Raw genomic sequence first — 19,625 nt, forward strand, 5'->3', positions numbered from 1 at the left:
CTTCACTTTTTTACAGATGCATACATATCGAGAACTTTTCGTCGAAGGAGAGTGGTGTTTTACAATAGTTGTAGAGAAAATCGATCAACATATGTCTTCCTTAGGATGGGTAGTAGATTATTATCAATTTCATAGTTTGCACCTACAAAATAAAAGTATTTATTTGTTATAAAATAATCATTGTTTCAATATTTAATTGACATATATAAATAATAATTATATATATATGATCTTTTTCTTTGCCTTTCAAGATATTGCGTATAAAGAGAAAGATAGCCAGTTCTCTTGGGCGGCCGAGAGTGTTATGTAAAAAGGACCAAGGAGGATCCTATTCTTAAGGAGAAGGAGGAGGAGGAGGAGCTAGCTACCCTTCGTCTTCTTTGGCTTATTCCCAATTATTAATTCTGCCATCTGTAAATTTTGACAAAAGAAATATTTTTCAAGTTATATACATATAATTGAATTATGAAGTACAACACAATCATTTGTGAGATATTAACATTTAACAGTATGGTAGAAAAAAAAAACAATACAAACCAAAAATTATATGGTGCAAAAAATAAATGCATATAAAAAAAGATAACACCCGAAGCCCCCAAAGACCGAGGGAACCGAAATTATGTATATCTCTGCTAAACATGTAAGATATCTATAAAAGAAATTATATTTATAAAAGTTCAATTATAAAATAGGAAATGCGGAAATTAGCAATTAGTTTTTAATGGTATGAATATGTCGATGAATTCCTACTCTTTTTTTTTTCAGAATCAAACAACAACTCAGTTGTTGAAGTAGTTTACGAAGACTTTCTTCTTGAAAAAAATGTAAAAGCCTTTGACGAAATTAGCAAAGACATGCGGAAGAAATAAATTTAATTCTGATTATTGTTTTTATCACAAATTTAAGAAAAAATTTCATATTGTGAGCTTATATGAATTGCATTCTTCTTTTTTCATATATAGTACTATCTTTTTTAAATGAAAAAAAAGAAAAAAAATCGATAAACATTAATCTCAGTGGTCAATGTTTTCTAATATCTCATTGTCCATGCATATATAATTTTTGACCAACTCTATCTGATCTTTGTTTCTATAAGGTGCAAATTAATTATATGAACCAAAAGATTAACTTAAGAAGTTGGTATAAATAGTTTTGAATTAAAGATAATCATTTTTTTTCATATCAAGCAACATACCACTAATTAAACATACTAAGATGAGGCTTAAACCACAAATACATATATAAAACAATGGATATACCTAGGAAAAAAATCTGGCAGAATGAAGAGATGGAAAGATGGGAGAAAGAAGACTTATTGTGTACCTTTATAGAGTTTTTGTAAAAATAGGAAAAAGGTTGTGGCAGAAAATTATATAAACATTGATCAACAATAACTAAGAAAATTATGATTAAAACATTTTTGGATTGTATTTAAGGAGATTGTGATTGTTCATCTTCAATCTTAATTACGCGAAATGGTCTGGTGGACCCTCGTACTTGTATGTAACGTATTGTGAACCCTTCTACTTGTTCCTTTGTCATCTGAACCCCTGAACTCATCAAAACACAATATTTTAAACACGTTTTTACTACTCAACTATGTGTGTATCACAAACGCCTGACACGTAATTTTAAAAATAATTATAAAATGACACATGTATATATGGTCACTCCATGTCATTTTTCCTTTTATTATATTTGATTAATATACCTACATTTTCTCTTTCCAATTTTTATTTCTCTTTGCCATAGCCATCTGCATCACCATCCCCACAATCTCATTTCAACTTTTTCTTATCTTCTTTACCCTTTTCCTTTTGTTAACCTCTTCTACTCTTTCCATTGAAGTAAAAAATGTTGGCACGATTCCTGATTGTTCACAATCTCGTCGGAGTTCGGAGTTGATTTTGGGTTCTGTTGGATTGGGTTTGGTGGTGACCGGTGGCGCTAAGGAAAAGTGGGGGTCTATTGGGTGGTCTGATTGTTTGTAGTTGTTCACATGCAACTGGCGGCGTTGTGAAAGTCGAGACTTATTGGCGGAGTTAGTTTGGGGTTTTTGTCGTTGTTATTGTTGTTGTTGGTTCTCATTTATAGTTGTTGGTTGAAGCTTGTCGGAGATGGTGAAAACGAAGGCAGTTTGGTCGGATAAGGTGAGGAGGATGAGAAGAAGGCAATAAGTTTGGGTTTGGTTTGGAACTGAAACAAGGGGTCAATGTCAAATATATTTGAGTTTTTTTGTTTGATTTTCAACTTATCTAGGTAGGTTTTTCAATTTATTTTCGAATCTATATGTTGTTTAGTTTGGATTTGATCTCTATTTGTGTCTTTATTTGGTTTTGGGGTTTTAGTCGATTACATTGATTTTGTTGAAATTGGAAAAACCAGCCAATCTACTCTCTTGGTCTCCCCCCTGTAACTTGAGAAATCATAAGAGAAGAAGAAATCGTTGCGTAGAAAGTCGTGCTTACTATCTCCTCCATCGTTGTTATGTAAGAGGAAAAGAGCGAAAAGCTTACTTTTAGGTAGTGGCCTAAGCGCTAAGAAGTGAACATCATGCTACTCAGACTATATGCTAAGATAAGATGACGACTGGCTGACTTACCGAACGGACGGAAGGATATTCATGATATTCGGAAAGATTTATGTTAATTCGCTCTGCGAGCAGAGCGGTATACCGAAAAAAAAAAACTAAAAAAAAAAAAGAGTTGGGTAGATCGTAGATTGCCGGGTATGAATTCGATTCTAAGTCGGAGAATGCCCATGAATAGGGTCTTATTACAGAATCCGTAGTTTAGAAAGTAGCCCTAGACAGATCATTGCTAAGAGGAGAGCTGGGAATTCTTTTTTTCTTTGAAAAAAGCAGTAAGGAGTAAGGAGATTATTGGGCATTTTGCATTTTTGTGCCTAATGTTAGTGTAAGATATTTTGGTAGTAGTGTTATGCCTTCCATGGCGTTTTTCATAAAAAAAAAGAGCCGTATAATAACAAGAAACAATAGAGAAGAAATTTAGGGAAAAAAGATCGAAAAACAGGCCAAGAAAACCTCAAATTTTGTCCAACAATGGTCTTAGATGCAAATAGGAAGATGATGGCTTTACAAAACCCTAATGTGATTGTTAGACCCTTTTCCAAGGGTATCACGCTCCTAATAGGTGTGTGTCACACGCTCTTTGGTATTAACTGCCACATAGGATGCCAAGTCAAAAATAATGTTTAAAATATTGTGTTTTGATAAGTTCAGGGGTTCAGATGACAAAGGAGCAAGTAGAAGGGTTCACAATACAAACATATACAAGTATAAGGGTTCACCAGACCATTTCGCTTCTTAATAAAATTGAATCTAGTGTAAAACATTAAGTGTTGTTGGAATGAGTTTAACGGCAAAAACTAAAAGGATAAATAATTAATGCTCAATAAAAGATAGAAAAATGTTGAGCTATCATTATTTTATTTTATTTAAGAAGTTTGTAAAAGATATTTTAATTTTAAAAATTAGTGAAGGGCATTTTTGTAATTCAACTTTGAACTAAAAACCTTTCCACTTTTAATATAAGATTAAGCCTCAATTAATTTGGTATTGTAAACATGTATCTCGATTTTTCAAATCGGCTCTTCCATTTCATGTATCTGAGATATTAAACCTCAATTAATTTGATATTGTAAACATGTATCTCATATATTCAAACCGACGGATACATATATCTGGCGAGTAATGATGCATGTATTCAAAGGACAAAATCTGGCATAGAAAGTAATGTGGTGATATTGGCCATTGTTGAAAAAACTCACAATCGCAAGGAAGAGAAAAACAAATTGATGCCAAGAAGATGAGTTTACAATTAGAGAATTAGTTTGGTTTTATGATTTCGATATTTTAGGAAGATTTGTTGAAGTTGATACACTAAGGAATCTCTAGATATGTTAGAGTTGTTAATTAATCCTCAATTACTCCTCTAATTAAGGAAATCAGTTACACACATTTAATTCAAAATTAATAAAACATGTATCTCGAATATTCAAACCGCCGGATACATGTATCTGGCGAGTAATGATACATGTATCCAAAGGACAACCACCGAATACATGTATCTGGCGAGTAAGGTATAGGAAGTAATATTTGAAACTATCGAGAATTCTAATAATTAGGTATTAATCTTAATCATTAATATCTCAGTCATTAAATTTATTTATTTTCAAGATATGAATCTTAATTATTAAGATCTTAATCTTAATCATTCATCTAAATAAAGTAGGACAACATTTTACACTCACATATTTGAATTTGAGGGCAAAAAACTCGCTTATTGATTAGCCCGAAAGTAAATTCAAGAACTTCATTTGATTATTCCTTTTTTTCTAAAGTGTATGAACCATGAACTATCCAATATCTAGCACAATCTAACGATACATCAAATATCAATGATACGTGCGTTGAATGTGTTGCTAAATGATCTCTGTTCTAGAAAGCTATATATACATGCAATAATGAAGTCCAACTTCAAAACAAACACTTTTTGGGTACCACATATCAAAAGAGATCATCCCTAAAAACACAGACCAAAACGAACACTTCACCCGCAAATGGACAAACTGTCCCAAACAAAGTTAATTTCATCTATTCCACTCCAAAATACAACATAATATTTTAAGAACTACAATTTTTTAAATTAGTTTTTCACATGAAGAAAATATATTCTTAAACAATAAATGTGCATTCTATTCACTTCACTTCACATTTTTCCATTCATTTTTTATCTTCTTCTACTAATATTATATTTTGATCTTAAAAAATTGATAATCATATTTCAACAATTCAAAAGGTCTGCATTTCAACTGAATTTCATGTGTATATATAAATACAAAGAGTATTGTAAAATGAAAATATCGAGACTCAAACTGGCCCAACTAAATTAAAAAGCCCACCTCTCTCTCTACATTGATTTTCCAAAGAAGGAGAGTAATGGAGGGAAATCCAAATTTCACTTTTAAAATTCAATCTGAAAAAACAATTAGCCGAAAATTTGCCCCAACATGCCAAATGCCACCCACTCAGCGCCAAAAATGAAAAATTTTCTGCTGAATATGGCGCCATATATATACATATACATACACCCATATCTCTTTCTCTTCCTCAACTCACTCTCCCCCACCATACACACAGAGAGAGGAAAAGGGAGTAGCAAGCAATGGCAGACCAAGAAAATGTTGTAAGAGTAACTCGATTGGCTAAGAAAAGAGCAGCAGAAACAATGGTTCAGCACCTGCAACAACCCAACAAGAAGAGAGTTGTGTTGAGTGAGATTCAAGATTTGTCTAATGTGGGTATCAATCAGATTGAGGACAAGGTGTTTGTTTCTGAGCCTCTGAGACCCAAATGTAAGCAGATTACTAAGAGGAAGATGAAAAGCTCTGATGACCCACAGATGTGTAGTGCTTATGTTTCTGATATATATGATTATCTTCATCAAATGGAGGTTAGTGCATTTTTATTTACTCTTTTCCATAAATTTTGGGTGTTGTCTGAATGTCTTAATCTGTTGTTATGTATAGTTAATTTATTTGGGTGTTATCTAATAGAGCTTGATTTGGTTTCTTATGGATGAATTTGGAAATGGGTAGTCTAAAGATTGGATCTTGATTGGATTTGATAGTTGGGTTTTTGAGTTTTTGATTAACTGTGGTTTTTCGAATCAGATTGAGAAAAAGAGAAGACCATTGCCTGATTACCTTGAGAAGGTTCAGAAGGATGTGAGTGCAAATATGAGAGGGGTTTTGGTTGACTGGCTGGTCGAAGTTACCGATGAATACAAGCTACTTTCGGACACGTTGTATCTTACTGTTTCCTACATTGATAGATTCTTATCGGTGAATGTCATCCCTAGGCAAAAACTTCAGCTTTTGGGTGTTTCTTCAATGCTCATTGCTGCGTAAGTATAGTAGCCAAGAACTGATTTTTTCCCCGGCAATGGGCCTTTGTTTGTGAATCTAATATTATCTGTTGATAATGATCAGGAAGTACGAGGAAATCAGCCCTCCAGATGTTGGGGAATTTTGTTATATTACAGACAATACATATTCAAAGAAAGAGATGGTAAAGATGGAGGCTGAAGTGCTAAAATGCCTCAACTTTGAAATGGGAAATCCCACAATCAAAACATTTCTCGGGTAGGTAGCTGTTTTGTGAGTAACTATACGTGCATTTGTAATGATCTGTGGTTTCTCGACTGATATGAGCGTTCTTTTTTCCTCTGATATGCAGACGATTTACCAAAATTGCTCAAGAAGATTACAAAGTAAGTGTGCAAATATGACATGAACATTATGATTTTCAACTCAATTGTGTTTGCGTTAAATGTTTTCTAATTTTATCTTTTCCCTTCTTTTTTACAGAAAAACAATTTGCAGTTAGAGTTTCTCGGTTACTACCTAGCAGAGTTAAGTTTATTGGATTACAACTGTGTGAAATTCTTGCCGTCTTTGGTAGCCGCTGCTGTGATATTCCTTTCAAGGTTCACATTACAACCAAAGTCACATCCTTGGGTGAGGATTTTAATTTGATTTGAAGTTCACTTATGTTTAGTTTCTTGATATGTTGAAGTGCTGAATTAACTCTATTCATTATACAGAGTCTGGCCCTTCAACGTTGCTCGGGATATAGACCAGGGGATTTAAAGGAATGTGTTCTTATCATACACGACTTGCAATTAAGTAGAAGAGGAAGTGCTTTATCAGCTGTGAGGGACAAATACAAGCTGCATAAGGTATCATTCCACGTGTGTTTGATAATTGGTGATTTCGTTGTTAACACCTTCATAGTTTCAGTAATCTGATGTGAACATTGTATGATTTTTCGTGTAACAGTTCAAATGTGTTTCAACATTGTCTTCTCCTTTGGAAATACCGGATTCATTCTTCGAAGATACAAGACAATGACTACTTGGCCATATATGCTTGGGAATTGGAATAGAACTTCATTCTTGGCTATTTTTGTTTTTGGTTAACAGTATATTTTATTAATGACCAAAATATGTACATTTACGAGCACCAAAGTAGTCATGGACTAACTGCATTTTTGGTTCCTTCATATTGGATAGCTTGCTCAATGAATTGAAAATGTATTGAAATCCTGCAATATTTCTTGTTTTTGGTTTGATCTTAACTTAATTCTGATTCAAAAACGAAGAGGACGGACTTGCTTCTTCATGATCATTTTCGTCGACAAGTTAAAACTCACCCATCTACCCATAATCTAACCCACCCACGACCCACAGTACAACCAATATTGGATCTCTTGACCTTTTTGTTATTTGAATAGAAAAGAATGAATCTTTTAGATTTTTATTCGTAAAAATGAAGATCTCTTATAAAAAGATTGTAATTTTTTATTTTTTTTTTGGTAAAAGGCTAGGAAGCAATTTATTAGGGAAAGTGGTCAAATATTCAACGGTTGAATGCTATATATATGTTGGAAGTAGACCATTTTAAGGTTTAAAATAAGTCAACCTCCTTGTTAGACGCTTTGAATTCAGTTTTTCCCTCCAAGGATTCTATTTTAGTTTCGTATTTAAAAATATTTTCATAATTCATAAATCTTAAAACTCTATTCATCGTTGTCATTATTTGTTGTGGTTATTGTCATGCTCGATTCCTCTTCCTCACCTTAAAGAAACTTAATTTGATGTCCATGTTCATTGCAGAGGTGCATTTGTTAACTCCTTTTCATTTTATGTTCCATTTATAATAAGAAATAGATTAGAATTTTATGAATTCTATTTGGTAATCTGTATAATTTAAAGTTTTACTGAAATATGTTGTTTGAAACAATTTTTGAAAACCATGGTTATGAGTCTAATCTGTTTGTCATATTTAGCCAAGATGTTGTTTAAATTGTATTTTTGTGCCAAATGATTCTTGATTTTAGCAGAGTGGAAGGTCAAAATCACACAAGTTCTCTTCCTGAAATATCATCATGTTCAAGTAGAAAACTCAAACACCTGATAATTTAGGTATGTAGCTCAAAAAATCGAGATACTTTTGACCTTTCTTTTATACATGTAAATGGTGGAACTGTCATCATAGGCAATTTCTGGCTAGGAAAATGGAAGCATAACTAATTAGGAAGAATGTTTTGCAGATCAAAAATCAGTGAACACAATGGAAATGACAACGATTCATACAGGCTTATCAAAGGACATGACAACATTCGTACAGGCAGACTTATCTTGTTTTCGAGAAGTCGTCCAACGATTAACTGGTACATCTGAATGTAGTGATGTAAATCCCAAAATTGCAGCAACAACAAACATTTCAAAAGCACAAAAGCAGCCGAATATATCAAAACTCCACCATCGCAGACAATGTCGAAGACCAGACATAGAGATCACTAATTCCCAATTTCAGCCCATCATCATCCCAAGTCCCTCAACTCGTCCGAATAAACGAGCTTCTCCAACCATTGAGTTGATAAATAAAGTGGAAGAAGAGAAAGCCATCAAAGAAAGAAGGTTTTACTTGCATCCGTCCCCCAGGTCTAAACATGGAAATGCTGAAGAACCAGAGTTACTCACCTTGTTTCCTTTAATTTCGCCTCGTTGAAACAATGGATCGTGAACAATGAGTTGAGTGATTTATTTATTTAACTAGAAACTACTTAGTAAAAGATACAGTTCCTACATTAGATTCTAATACTACAGATAATTTTTAGAAGCAAGCAAAAACCTGTCGTAATTTTTCTTTCAAAGGATTCAAGGCAAAAATGAAACTGTTAAGTTAGTGCTCAGTTATCATAATCAGTCAAACAAAGATACAAAATAGCCACGAGCAAAATACAGGCTTTTCCCACCATTGAAATGCTTACAAAATGTTTATATCCAAACAAAAAAAGATCGCTTACTGTTAACCGAGCTAATTTAGTAATATATGCTTACATGTAGGGTCTTTTCCACTTTCAGTCGTTGTCAGGAAAAAATCATTCTTATCTTTTATCATTGTTTTCACTCGTTGACATCTTCTTCATCACAATATGCATCATCACCGTCACAGTGTGTGCGTTCTCCCCCCTTCAAAGTTTTGTTATCATCAGTTTGAGAAGTTGAGAGAGTATTAGTGAACTCTGTGAATGGCACTATACTCTTTCTGGAAGGTGAATCTGCAGAGCTTAGATCTTCGTGGTCACTATGCATTCGAGTTTTGACAAGGTAGTGTGCCACAGATTTGTAACCAAGACGCAGTACCTGTAAACATGTTAACTTCCTTAGAATTGAATGCTGCAATCCCGAAAATCTCTATCCTCAACTCAAACTTAAATATACATAAAAAGAGAATTCTTTGTAATTATCAGACAAGCGATCTAGACTTTACTGGTGGAATGAATCAAGCATAAAAGGGCCAAAGAGGTTCACCTTTCTGTAGATTGCACCAGTTGCTGCATACCCCTTTGCACGCCTGCATAGACTGCAATTGCATATTCCTCGGCAGACAGGGCAAATCCAATTTGCGTTTTCATTTGTTTCAGTGACGTTCTCTCCATACCTACATGATGTGCAAGCTCAAATATTAGATCCGTGGACATTTCACATGGACTGTAAGATCATCGGAAACAGTAGTTTTGAAGTAACACCAATACGGTCATATGAATTCAGGATAGAAAGTTAGCTACTAAAGGGAATACTACAGAAAAAAAGCTAAGACGAAATCAAAGAGTTATCACCTCATGTACAGACAATCTCCACAGAATTGTCCTTGACCCAGCTTGCAATTGCTGCACGCAGTGCGTTGACCAAGAGTTTTCTGCCTGCAATTGTATCAAATATTTTTAGGAGTTCACATCAAGTAATAAATTGAAACAAGCAAAGGTTAGTAGACTGCATTTCGATCATAGAAAGAATGATGTTTTTTCATGAAATTGGCAGCAGAACTTATTGTTTTACAAAATTCTGAGTACTGATAGGAAAAAGTAAATGCCGAATCAGAGTAACACTGCAAAATGCATTAATGATGAACAACTATTTTGCTAGTTCTTTAAGACAAATATCATGAATAAAATGGTCTCAACTCTAGATGAATACAGCACATTACACATTTGAATATTCAAGTTGATATGCATGCTTGTGGACTAATTTCTTTTACAATATTCATGCGAGAAGTTCAAAAACGATATTATATTCAATCTTAACAAACAACATGCTTTAACCTAGCTTCCACAATGACAAGAAAAGCTTCAATTAGTCATACTAAATGGAGAAGAGATATTCTGATCAGACAACATAGTTTTGGTCATCTTTACTATCCCATGAAAGGAGGCCTAAATTAGCCATATATATTCTAAGAAACTGTGCTCAAGGAACAGATATGACTAAATGATAATTCACCTTAGATATCTTAAGCAGCAGAATCTGTATATATACAGCGTATTTCCAGAAAACTTGACAATGATTTATTTTGGAAGCAAACAACTTATAAAACTACTTCAAAGATACCCCATAAGATGCAATTCTTTTCGTGACTTGCACATTGCTACATTCAAAAAACGTCCATTGCAAGTCACGAAAAAATACGCACTAAATCAAACTCCAAATAATCTTCGGGAAAATCTTATTTCATAATCAAACACATCACAAATGCAAATTGTTTTCTATGTATTGCATAAATCGGTACCTTAAAAATAAATAAGCAATAGAACAACATAAAACAGACGATGAGAACAAAGGTTTACACCTGCACTGATGGCATGACTTGCCATTATCAGGATCATATACACGCTGGCCATCTTCACCATAGCCATCAACACAGAGATTCCAAGCATTCTGGCAGTCACCTAAAAGCTTTTCATGTTCCTCTGTGTAGAATTCAGTGTTTTCACCTTCTCCTATATTAATCTCTACATCCTCTTTTGATATCTTATCCGTCTTGGGAATCGTCTTTTCTTTGTAACTAACTGGAGGCTTATCCTTCAACCTAAAAACATGTAAACATCATTCGACAAAGAAGATCTTTCCGGACTAGAAAAGGCAAGGTTTTACTATAATGAAAGACATCTCCACAAGACATTCCATGAAAAAGATGACCATAGGAAAAACAAAACATCATACACAAACTGAGCATAAACGAGCATTTGTTTGATTTCATGAAATATATACATAAAACTTTGCAATTTTCTTATCCGTTTTCACAATAAGTCAAACATATCTATTAGCTATCATGTTTTTCCTTTGATTTGCTTGAACAAGGGTCTTTCAGAAACAACCTCTCTACCTCAAACTCGTAGTGGTAAGGCTTACATGCACTCTATCAAACACGGAGTATGTTGTTATTTACATTTATTTCCAATTAAACACCAAAATATCTATGACTAAACATATTTCAGCATATAGGGAACATTTTATATCCATTAAAGACTGCAATAAGAACCAACCCAATACATCCTTTTCTCCTACTTTTTTTGGAAAATCAAAATCAGGGTCAGCCACTAAATCAGGCCTTTGTAGCCCCAATTTCTTTTTCATCCGGTGTTGGATACTACATTAAATCTCCCAACTAATTCGATTTTGAGACACCCAAGGACGATTATAGAGCTAGCAAAATTTATTTCATTTTCAGACTCGAACCCAAAATATCTAATTAAGGAAGGATGAGACTCAATACCTAAAAGAGCGGCGAGGTGGGTCATCAATTGACACCGCCTGGCGGCTGATTCGGGGAGTGGTGAGTTTCTTGGAAGGGGGATTTAGGTTCTTTGTGAGCTCGAGAATGCCAAGTTTGTGTAGTCTCTCTTTGTTCTCTTTGATTCTCTCAGCCCTTCGCTTCTCATAATCTCCTGCTGCTGCTCCGTCATTGGGTTCTTCTTCATCTGCTGCACCTCTTTTGCTTCCCGCTTTCACCATTGTTACCTTCTACACCCCTTCTGAGTTCTGTATGTTACTGTGAAGTTTTATTGGATCGAACCCAGAAATAGGGAACAGTGATGGCCAATGTTTAAAGGGTAGAAACAGCTCAGCATTTTATTTGTTTTGAAATCTTAAAAAAATATATTATTGTTCCCTCCATTTTTGAGTTTCCCTCTCTTTTTTTTGGTACTAGGACTACACTTTTTGGTCCATAGGGAAAATCACACCCCATAATTGAATAAAAAGAACAGAAAAGGGTCAAATTGTCCCTAAACTATGCGAAATAGATCACTTATATCCTTTGTTATATTTTGAGATAAAAAATTCCCCCGTCGTTATCTTAAGAGATCACAATTACCCTCAAGATTTAACACCCCAAATTTTTAGTGACGTGACAAGTCAAATGAGACTAATCCTTCCACCTAAGCATTGCCAACTAGGATTCATTAAAAAATAATTAGACCTTTAGCGGTGACACAAGTCGCCACAAAAGCCCAAAATATCGTCACTAAAGGTTTTAACTGATTTTTAACATTAAATTCTAATTTTGTGTTTTTTCTTCATTATTTTAAAAAAATCACAAATGATATCGATCAAGGAGGAGTTTGGAGACACTATATATTTTATTTTTATGTCATATGTAAATATGTAGTAGGAGATTTGAATCGAGAAGTAATTTTGATGATTTTCGTAATAATATTGGATGTTTTTAATATTGACAATGCATGTTATTTATTTTAGAAAATTAAGTTGCAACCAAAAATTAATTATCATATTTTTTCAATAAAAAAAATATATACTAAAAATCACTCATAACCTTTAGTGGTAATATTTTGGGATGTGGTGGCGACTTTTATCGCCACTAAAGGTTTAGTTCTTTTGTAGTGAATCCAAGTTGGCAATGCTTAGGTGGAGAGATTAGTCTCATGTGGCTTGCCACATCACTAAAAAATTGGATAATTAACTCTTAAGGATATTTGTGATCTCTTGGAATAACAGCGAGGGTATTTTGATCCCAAAATGAAATGGACAGTATAAGTGGTCTATTTCACATAGTTTGAGGGTATTTTTGACCCTTTTCATAAAAAGAAAAATGGTCTAAAATACCCTTCTACTTTCGTTTATAAAATTGGGTATTTTTGTTCAAGGGTTGCTTACCTTTTGAATAGAAGGAAGTGGGAGAGCAGAGGTTATTTCGGTAAACCGATGTATGAGCTGACCCTTCGAAAAAGTGGCTCATGGGGAGTCTTTGGGAAATTTTGTCCATTTACTTTCATAACAATGAGGGTATATTTGGTCCGATAGTATAACGAAGGATAAACCTAACTAATAATAAACAAAAGTAGAGGTGTGTTTTTTGACCCTTTTGCTAAATAAAATCCTATATTATTTCATATGTTTCAATTTGTTTGTTTGATTTTGATTTTACACGAAGTTTAAGAAAGTGCGTTTCTCTCTACACCATGATTTCTAGAAATTATTTTTCATCCAAAATTGATTTTTTTTTTCCTACACTCCCTCTACTAAAAGTCATAACAGTCGCCACTAAAAGAGTGTTTTAGTGACAAGCATAGCACCACTAATAGTTATAATAGTCGCTACTAAAAGTAAGTTTTAGTGACAAGGATAGTCGCCGCTAATAGTCATAACGTCGCCACTAAAAGAGTGTTTTAGTTACTCGCATAGTCGCCGCTAATACCTATAATAGTCATCACTAAAAGTAAGTTTTAGCGAAAAGAATAGTCGCCACTAATAGTTATAACAGTTGCCACTAAAAGAGTGTTTTTAGTGACAAGCATAGTCGCCAGTAAAAGTAAGTTTTAGTGAAAAGAATAGTCGCCGCTAATAGTTATAACAATCGCCACTAAAAGAGTGTTTTAGTGACAAGCATAGTCGCCGCTAATACCTATAATAAACGCCACTAAAAGAATATTTTAGTGACAAGAATAGTCGCCGCTAATAGTCATAACCGTCGCCACTAAAAGAATGTTTTAGCGACAAGAACAGTCGCCGCTAATAGTCATACCAGTCGCCAATAAAAATAAGTTTTAGTGACAAGAATAGTCGCCGGTAATACTTATAATAGTCGCCACTAGAAGTGTGTTTTAGTGACAAGAATAGTCGCCACTAAAAGATACTTATAGTGGCAAATTAGTCGCTGCTAATACTCATAACAGTCGCCACCAAAAAAAAAAATGTGGCAAAATTAGTCGCTGTTAATACTCATAATTGTCGTCGCTATTTACCTTTCTTCGAATCTTGCTAACTCATAATACTTTATACATTGAACTATCTTTTTATAAATTAGGTGAATATGAGGAAGTCTTTGTCAAGTACTAATGCTTATTTAAGTTGTAGATGAAAGTATGTTTTTACTGACAATTTTGGTCATCCCTATATTAGTTGCCACTAAAAGGAGGTTTTGGTGGCAACTTGATTCACCATTAATACTTAAATTAGTCGGCACTATAAGTAGGATATACCTAACTAATAATAAACAAAAGTAAATGTTGTGCATTTTGATTCTTCATTTAAAGGAACTGCAGATTGTAACAGCTTGAAGTTGCAAAATTATACATTTTCTATAACAATGTACTATGTGATGGTGTTTGACTTGTCCGTGAGTTTAGGATGTTAATACGACTTATATAATATACTTAGATTGACGGAAGAGAATACTTCATTAGAGTTAGTAAGATGAATGAATTTCAGTATTTGAAAGTTCTACATAAGTAGAATGGTTGAATATTTTTGGAACGTCCCAAAAAGGAAAGAGTATCATATGAATTGAAACTGACAGAGTAACAAACAAGAAAATAACGCGTGCAACTTACAAACTCTTGGCTAGAGTTAACACTCTTCTTGTTTTCTTTTGTTTCTAGTTGATTGTAATAGAATTCCTTACAATCTTGAACTAATCCCATATCGGTTAAATGTATCGAAGAAGCACACAGAATTGAGGAAAATCACACGTACAACATTGGCTTCATAAATTCAAGCCCCAAAAGTGTCATACTTCTCATGAATGTGTACATTTCATCAATAATGTACGATCCTCCAAAAGAGAGTATATTTAGAGGATTCGGGATCAACTAGGAGCATTTTTAAAAAGTTCGAGCAATATAGGTCTCAATTACTTTTCACAAATTTTAAAAAAAAAGGTTATGAAGATTCTCATGAGTGTAGTTTCCTGCAGGATCATGGATGTTGATAATAGGTTGTGCCCAGTGTGCAGAAGACCAATTCATAAAGTTAGAAAGTTTATCATTCCTTAAATTGGAAGCCTTGACCTTGTGCAACTGAAATGAAATACTACTATCGAAATTGAATTGTACATCCAAATAGTCCTATGAAGATATATACTTATTCACTACTCGTACAGACTTGACAGAGTTAAGCTATATTGAGGAAATCGTTTTGTTTGAATTCTTTTTTTTCTTGGGACATCATCATATATATATATTATTAAAAGTGGGAAACTCATTCTTCAAAGTTGGATTCATTTAAATATTTTTTTTATGTACAAAATCTAAAAAATATATTATAATAACTAAATACTAAACTAGATATAAATGGGAATAATTCTAAGGTATTCACATATGCATTATATTATGTAATAAAGATATAATGGAAGATAGAAAGTCACTCAATGGATGAAATAGCTTGAGTAGGTTGTCAGCGGAAGACCAAGCATTTCAAAACTGAAGAGTTATCTTGATGACACTTATTTCACATTATTATTGTCAACTTCAAAATAATTGTTAACAATTATATATATGGGGATGTTCATGGATTATTTGATAAAACATAACTTGTGAAACAATGAATGCAAGGATGAAGTCAAGCCACTAAAGAATTATTTTTCCATGCTCTCTTTGATCAGTAAGTTTAATAAAAAAAAAATATGTTTCTTCTATTTCCTTAAATAAACATTTCATATTTATTTTTTGAATTTTTGACAAGAAAGCATTTTCACATGTATTCACCATTTTGAAATGTATGTTTACTTATGAATCATGATTGGAATAGGTTAAATATCTAATTATTTTATGTCATTTCATGAGTTCAAATAGAATATTTTTAAATTCTTTAAAATAAATTTTACATATTTATAAATTACAATCGAAAGTGAAAGTAAATTCACAATGTGATTTTAATATATAACTCATACCCCATATAATATTTTCGTGAGACTCGCATGCAAAGCACGTGTCCAGAATTAGTTTTAATAAAGTTGTGAAAATGTGTAATAAGCATATGAACCTTTAGAAATTCCAAAGTACTTGAGAAGATAGACAAGGACTAATTCTTTTAAACAAAGGATTGACTAAATTGTCTTATTAGAACAATTCATGGTTCATACGCTTAGTCAGAAGAAATAATCCAATAAAGTCCATGAATTCACTTATACAAAAATTCAGATACGTGAACGCAAAATATTATTCTATTTTATTGTTGTTTTTCTATATATTAGAAAATATGATTTTAACATGTCAATTTCAAATACGTGAATGAAAAATATTGTCCTGCTTTATTGTTATTTTTTATATATATTAAATTAAAAGATACGATTTCAATATGTCAGTTTTTTTGGACATTAAGTAAAAAGTTTGAGGGTAATGTGATCTTAAAACATTTTGCAAGATCAATTTGTTTTAAAAAAATGTCTTTTTTGCTTTTGTTATTTGAACCTTATCAACAATTCCAAAAAATGTCCATTCTTTCCTCTTCATTAAACATTCAATTGCACACGTAAACTTGTGTTCAATTTTAATAGACCTTTAATCCATTAATAATGATGCCATGCTCTACTTTACTTCTAGATAATTGAGAGTTTAAAATATAATTTAAACATTAATAGACTATGCATTGCATATATTTGAAACAAAAATAGACTAGACATATTTTTACTCTAACATTTTGATAAGGGAAAATGATTTGATATACCCCTCAATTTTGTCATTTAGAGTTGATATACCCCTCGTTATGAAAGTGACTCATAAATACCCCTATTGTTATACAATTGACTCACATATACCCTTTTCCTCTAATAGAAGTGAAAAAATTAATTTAAATTTAAGTTTTTAGTTATTCTTTTTGAAAAAAATATAATCCATATGAGGTATATATGATCCTCCTCACACAACTTTTTTTGACTTTTTGTTTCGACTAATATAAATTTATTATTTTGATGGTAAATTTTTTTTTTGTTTCACTAATTTTCTTGTAAAATTTATTATAGATGCCCCATTTTTTTTACAAATATAAAAACTAAATTACAATATAGCCGCAAAAAAATTAGTTTCAATTTTTTTCTTTACGCTAAAGGATGAAAGAAAAAGAAAGAATAAGAAATTCAAATAATGTTAATCAAAGAAGTCAAAAAATAATTTTTGTATGAAAAGAAATTAAAATAAACCTTGAACTTTGCTAGAAGGATCATATATATTTCTTACATGATTTTAAAAAAAAATTAAAGTCAACAAAATAAATTTAAAACTATTTTTTCACTTCCGTTAGATGAAGGGTATATGTGAGCTCCTTTTGTAACGGTAAGGGTATATATGAGTCATTTGTATAACGGTAAGGGTATATATGAGACATTTTAGGAAAATTTTCAAAATGTCAATATTTTGATATTTAATAGGAAACCTTAGCCATACTTTCAATATTTATTTAAAATGTCAATATTTTAGTTTGTTATGTATCTGATTTATGTATTTTTTTATTTGTTTGATTTGCAAGAATACAATTATTTAATAACAGAAAGGAGAAAATCAGGAAGATAGTACTTTTTAACAAAAAAAAGGAACATATCACTTAAAATTCTCATTAGTTAATGTATTGCTCACTTTACCATTCAAATTAAAATTAGTATTTTACTTTCATAATGAAAACTAAAAATTGTATCTCAGACACTACCAAATATTTTTTTCTTTAATTTGTATTACAAAAATATTACTGATTGTATCCCAATATAATCTAATCATTACATATAAATATGATTTATCAAAGGATATAAGATTCTGGAAAAAAAAATAGCATACACAGTGGAAACAACACAATTTGTTGAGGAATGATACAATATTCTAAAAATAAATACAAATTGATTGTGAATGAAATAGGGATACAAAATTCTGGAAAAAAAATAGCATACATAGTGGAAATAATACAGTTTGTTGAGGAATGATACAATATTCTAAAAAAAATACAGATTGATTGTGAAAAAAATAGGATACATATAGCTTAGAAATTACAAATCCGTCTGGCATACCTATTGGAATGACTACAAACTAAAAAAAGAAATACAATGTTCTTAATAAAAATACAAATGTTGAGTAAAAGAAAACAATGAACAAACAAAAATTAATATGAATACGATTCTAGTATGAATACAATTTTTGTAACCTTCTTCTCTGACTCTCTCTTTCTTCTTCTTCTTCGTCTGCTATGTTCTTTTTTTCAGATTTTTTGTTCACCAAATCCAAATCTGAATCTGTATTCTTAATAAAAATACAAATGTTGAGTAAAAGAAAACAATTAACAAACAAAAATTAATATGAATATGATTCTGGTATGAATACAATTTTGCAACCTTCTTCTCTGACTCTCTCTTTTTTCTTCTTCTTTGTCTGCTATGTTCCTTTTTTCCCATTTTTTGTTCACCAAATCCAAATCCAAATCGTATTCACTTGTGTATTAGTAACCCTATAAGCAAAATTTTGAATTATTAAATATGAATGTATAAAAAATCAAACAATATATGATGTATAAATGTCAATGTAGATTACTACAATCTACAAAATTTCAAACATGTAAACAAATCACGAATTTGTGAAAAAAAATGAAAGCTACGGAAGAGAGAGAAGCGGAAGATGAAAAAATGAAGAACAGTTGGAAGAGGAAATTAGATGAGAGAGAATTTTATTTTATTTTTAAAAAAAAAATACGAAAGAGAATTGTTGAAAAACGTATGAATAAGGGAAAAAAAGAGGATAAACTACCTTATTAGACATACATCACTACTATATATACTAATATTATCTTTACTTTTAAACAATTACATATATTACCACTTTTAGTATTTTATACCATATATTAATATATTATTTGAAAATACTATTAGATACCCACATCCCTTAAAACTATTATTGATTAATTATCTGCTTAAATAACTCTTTCACTCCAAATCAACCACTATCTCTTAATTCTCCCCTCCCATGTTTATCACTCAATTATGTCTCCTCCTTTCTAATTCAAGAATTTCACCTTACAATTTCATTTCAACAATAGTTAATCTACTCTCTTCTTCTCAAGATATCATCACCACAAATTCTCTTGAACTCAAATATTATTTTATATTGTTCATTTATCACGAGTTCCATCATAGTAACTGCTACAAAGAAAACTTTCAATTCATAGTGGGTCTTGATTGTTTGTCTCCGAAAGAAATGGATCTTAGTTTTGATTATGTTATGCCACAGCACAAAAGGATCAAAGGGAATATTGTAGAGAGTTTTTGTTTGCTGGTGTTCTTCTAAGACTTTCTTTGGTTACTGTGATATGGATGTGGTAGTACCAATATTAATTTGATATAGCCCTTGAAACATGTGTATCAAATAAGTAGTAATCTTAATTAAGATCCGAGTTATATTTTTAGTAATGGGGTATCTGAACATGTATATGTATCCACTATTAAATTTCGGATACATGATTTTTAACAACACAATGATATTAATG

At 31.9% G+C, this 19,625-nt stretch overlaps 3 protein-coding genes across 3 annotated transcripts; 2 read left to right on the top strand and 1 right to left on the bottom strand.

Moving 5' to 3' along the window:
- The first annotated feature begins 5,019 nt into the window (after positions 1 to 5,019).
- Positions 5,020 to 7,084, top strand: LOC102586353 (G2/mitotic-specific cyclin C13-1-like). Its single transcript, XM_006342591.2, has 7 exons — positions 5,020 to 5,474; positions 5,695 to 5,927; positions 6,013 to 6,165; positions 6,260 to 6,293; positions 6,391 to 6,540; positions 6,627 to 6,761; positions 6,862 to 7,084. The coding sequence occupies exons 1-7, from the start codon at positions 5,187 to 5,189 to the stop codon at positions 6,931 to 6,933; spliced, it is 1,065 nt and encodes a 354-aa protein (XP_006342653.1). The 5' UTR covers positions 5,020 to 5,186; the 3' UTR covers positions 6,934 to 7,084.
- A 1,069-nt stretch (positions 7,085 to 8,153) lies between these two features.
- Positions 8,154 to 8,623, top strand: LOC102586675 (VQ motif-containing protein 31). The gene has a single exon (XM_006342592.2). It carries the CDS (start codon positions 8,155 to 8,157, stop codon positions 8,593 to 8,595), a length of 441 nt encoding a protein of 146 aa, XP_006342654.1. The 5' UTR covers position 8,154; the 3' UTR covers positions 8,596 to 8,623.
- Positions 8,624 to 8,710: 87 nt separating this feature from the next.
- On the bottom strand, positions 8,711 to 11,981 carry LOC102587990 (cell division cycle-associated 7-like protein). Its single transcript, XM_006342595.2, has 5 exons — positions 11,644 to 11,981; positions 10,717 to 10,956; positions 9,710 to 9,793; positions 9,402 to 9,531; positions 8,711 to 9,233 (listed from the first exon to the last, which is right to left on the bottom strand). The coding sequence occupies exons 1-5, from the start codon at positions 11,880 to 11,882 to the stop codon at positions 8,994 to 8,996; spliced, it is 933 nt and encodes a 310-aa protein (XP_006342657.1). The 5' UTR covers positions 11,883 to 11,981; the 3' UTR covers positions 8,711 to 8,993.
- Between the last annotated feature and the right edge of the window lie 7,644 nt (positions 11,982 to 19,625).

This window comes from Solanum tuberosum, unplaced genomic scaffold (genome assembly GCF_000226075.1).
Source record: "Solanum tuberosum cultivar DM 1-3 516 R44 unplaced genomic scaffold, SolTub_3.0 scf00034, whole genome shotgun sequence".
Classification (NCBI taxonomy): domain Eukaryota; kingdom Viridiplantae; phylum Streptophyta; class Magnoliopsida; order Solanales; family Solanaceae; genus Solanum; species Solanum tuberosum.

What these genes read in the sequence shown, in the direction of transcription:
- LOC102586353 (XM_006342591.2), top strand. Translation starts at nt 5,187, where the DNA reads ATGGCAGACCAAGAAAATGTTGTAAGAGTAACTCGATTGGCTAAGAAA. An exon ending in ACAATCAAAACATTTCTCGG is followed by an intron (nt 6,166 to 6,259) that starts GTAGGTAGCTGT and finishes TCTGATATGCAG; the next exon opens with ACGATTTACCAAAATTGCTC. An exon ending in AACCAAAGTCACATCCTTGG is followed by an intron (nt 6,541 to 6,626) that starts GTGAGGATTTTA and finishes TTCATTATACAG; the next exon opens with AGTCTGGCCCTTCAACGTTG.
- LOC102586675 (XM_006342592.2), top strand. Translation starts at nt 8,155, where the DNA reads ATGGAAATGACAACGATTCATACAGGCTTATCAAAGGACATGACAACA.
- LOC102587990 (XM_006342595.2), bottom strand. Translation starts at nt 11,882, where the DNA reads ATGGTGAAAGCGGGAAGCAAAAGAGGTGCAGCAGATGAAGAAGAACCC. An exon ending in GGAGATTGTCTGTACATGAG is followed by an intron (nt 9,532 to 9,709) that starts GTGATAACTCTT and finishes CACATCATGTAG; the next exon opens with GTATGGAGAGAACGTCACTG. An exon ending in CTGGTGCAATCTACAGAAAG is followed by an intron (nt 9,234 to 9,401) that starts GTGAACCTCTTT and finishes ACATGTTTACAG; the next exon opens with GTACTGCGTCTTGGTTACAA.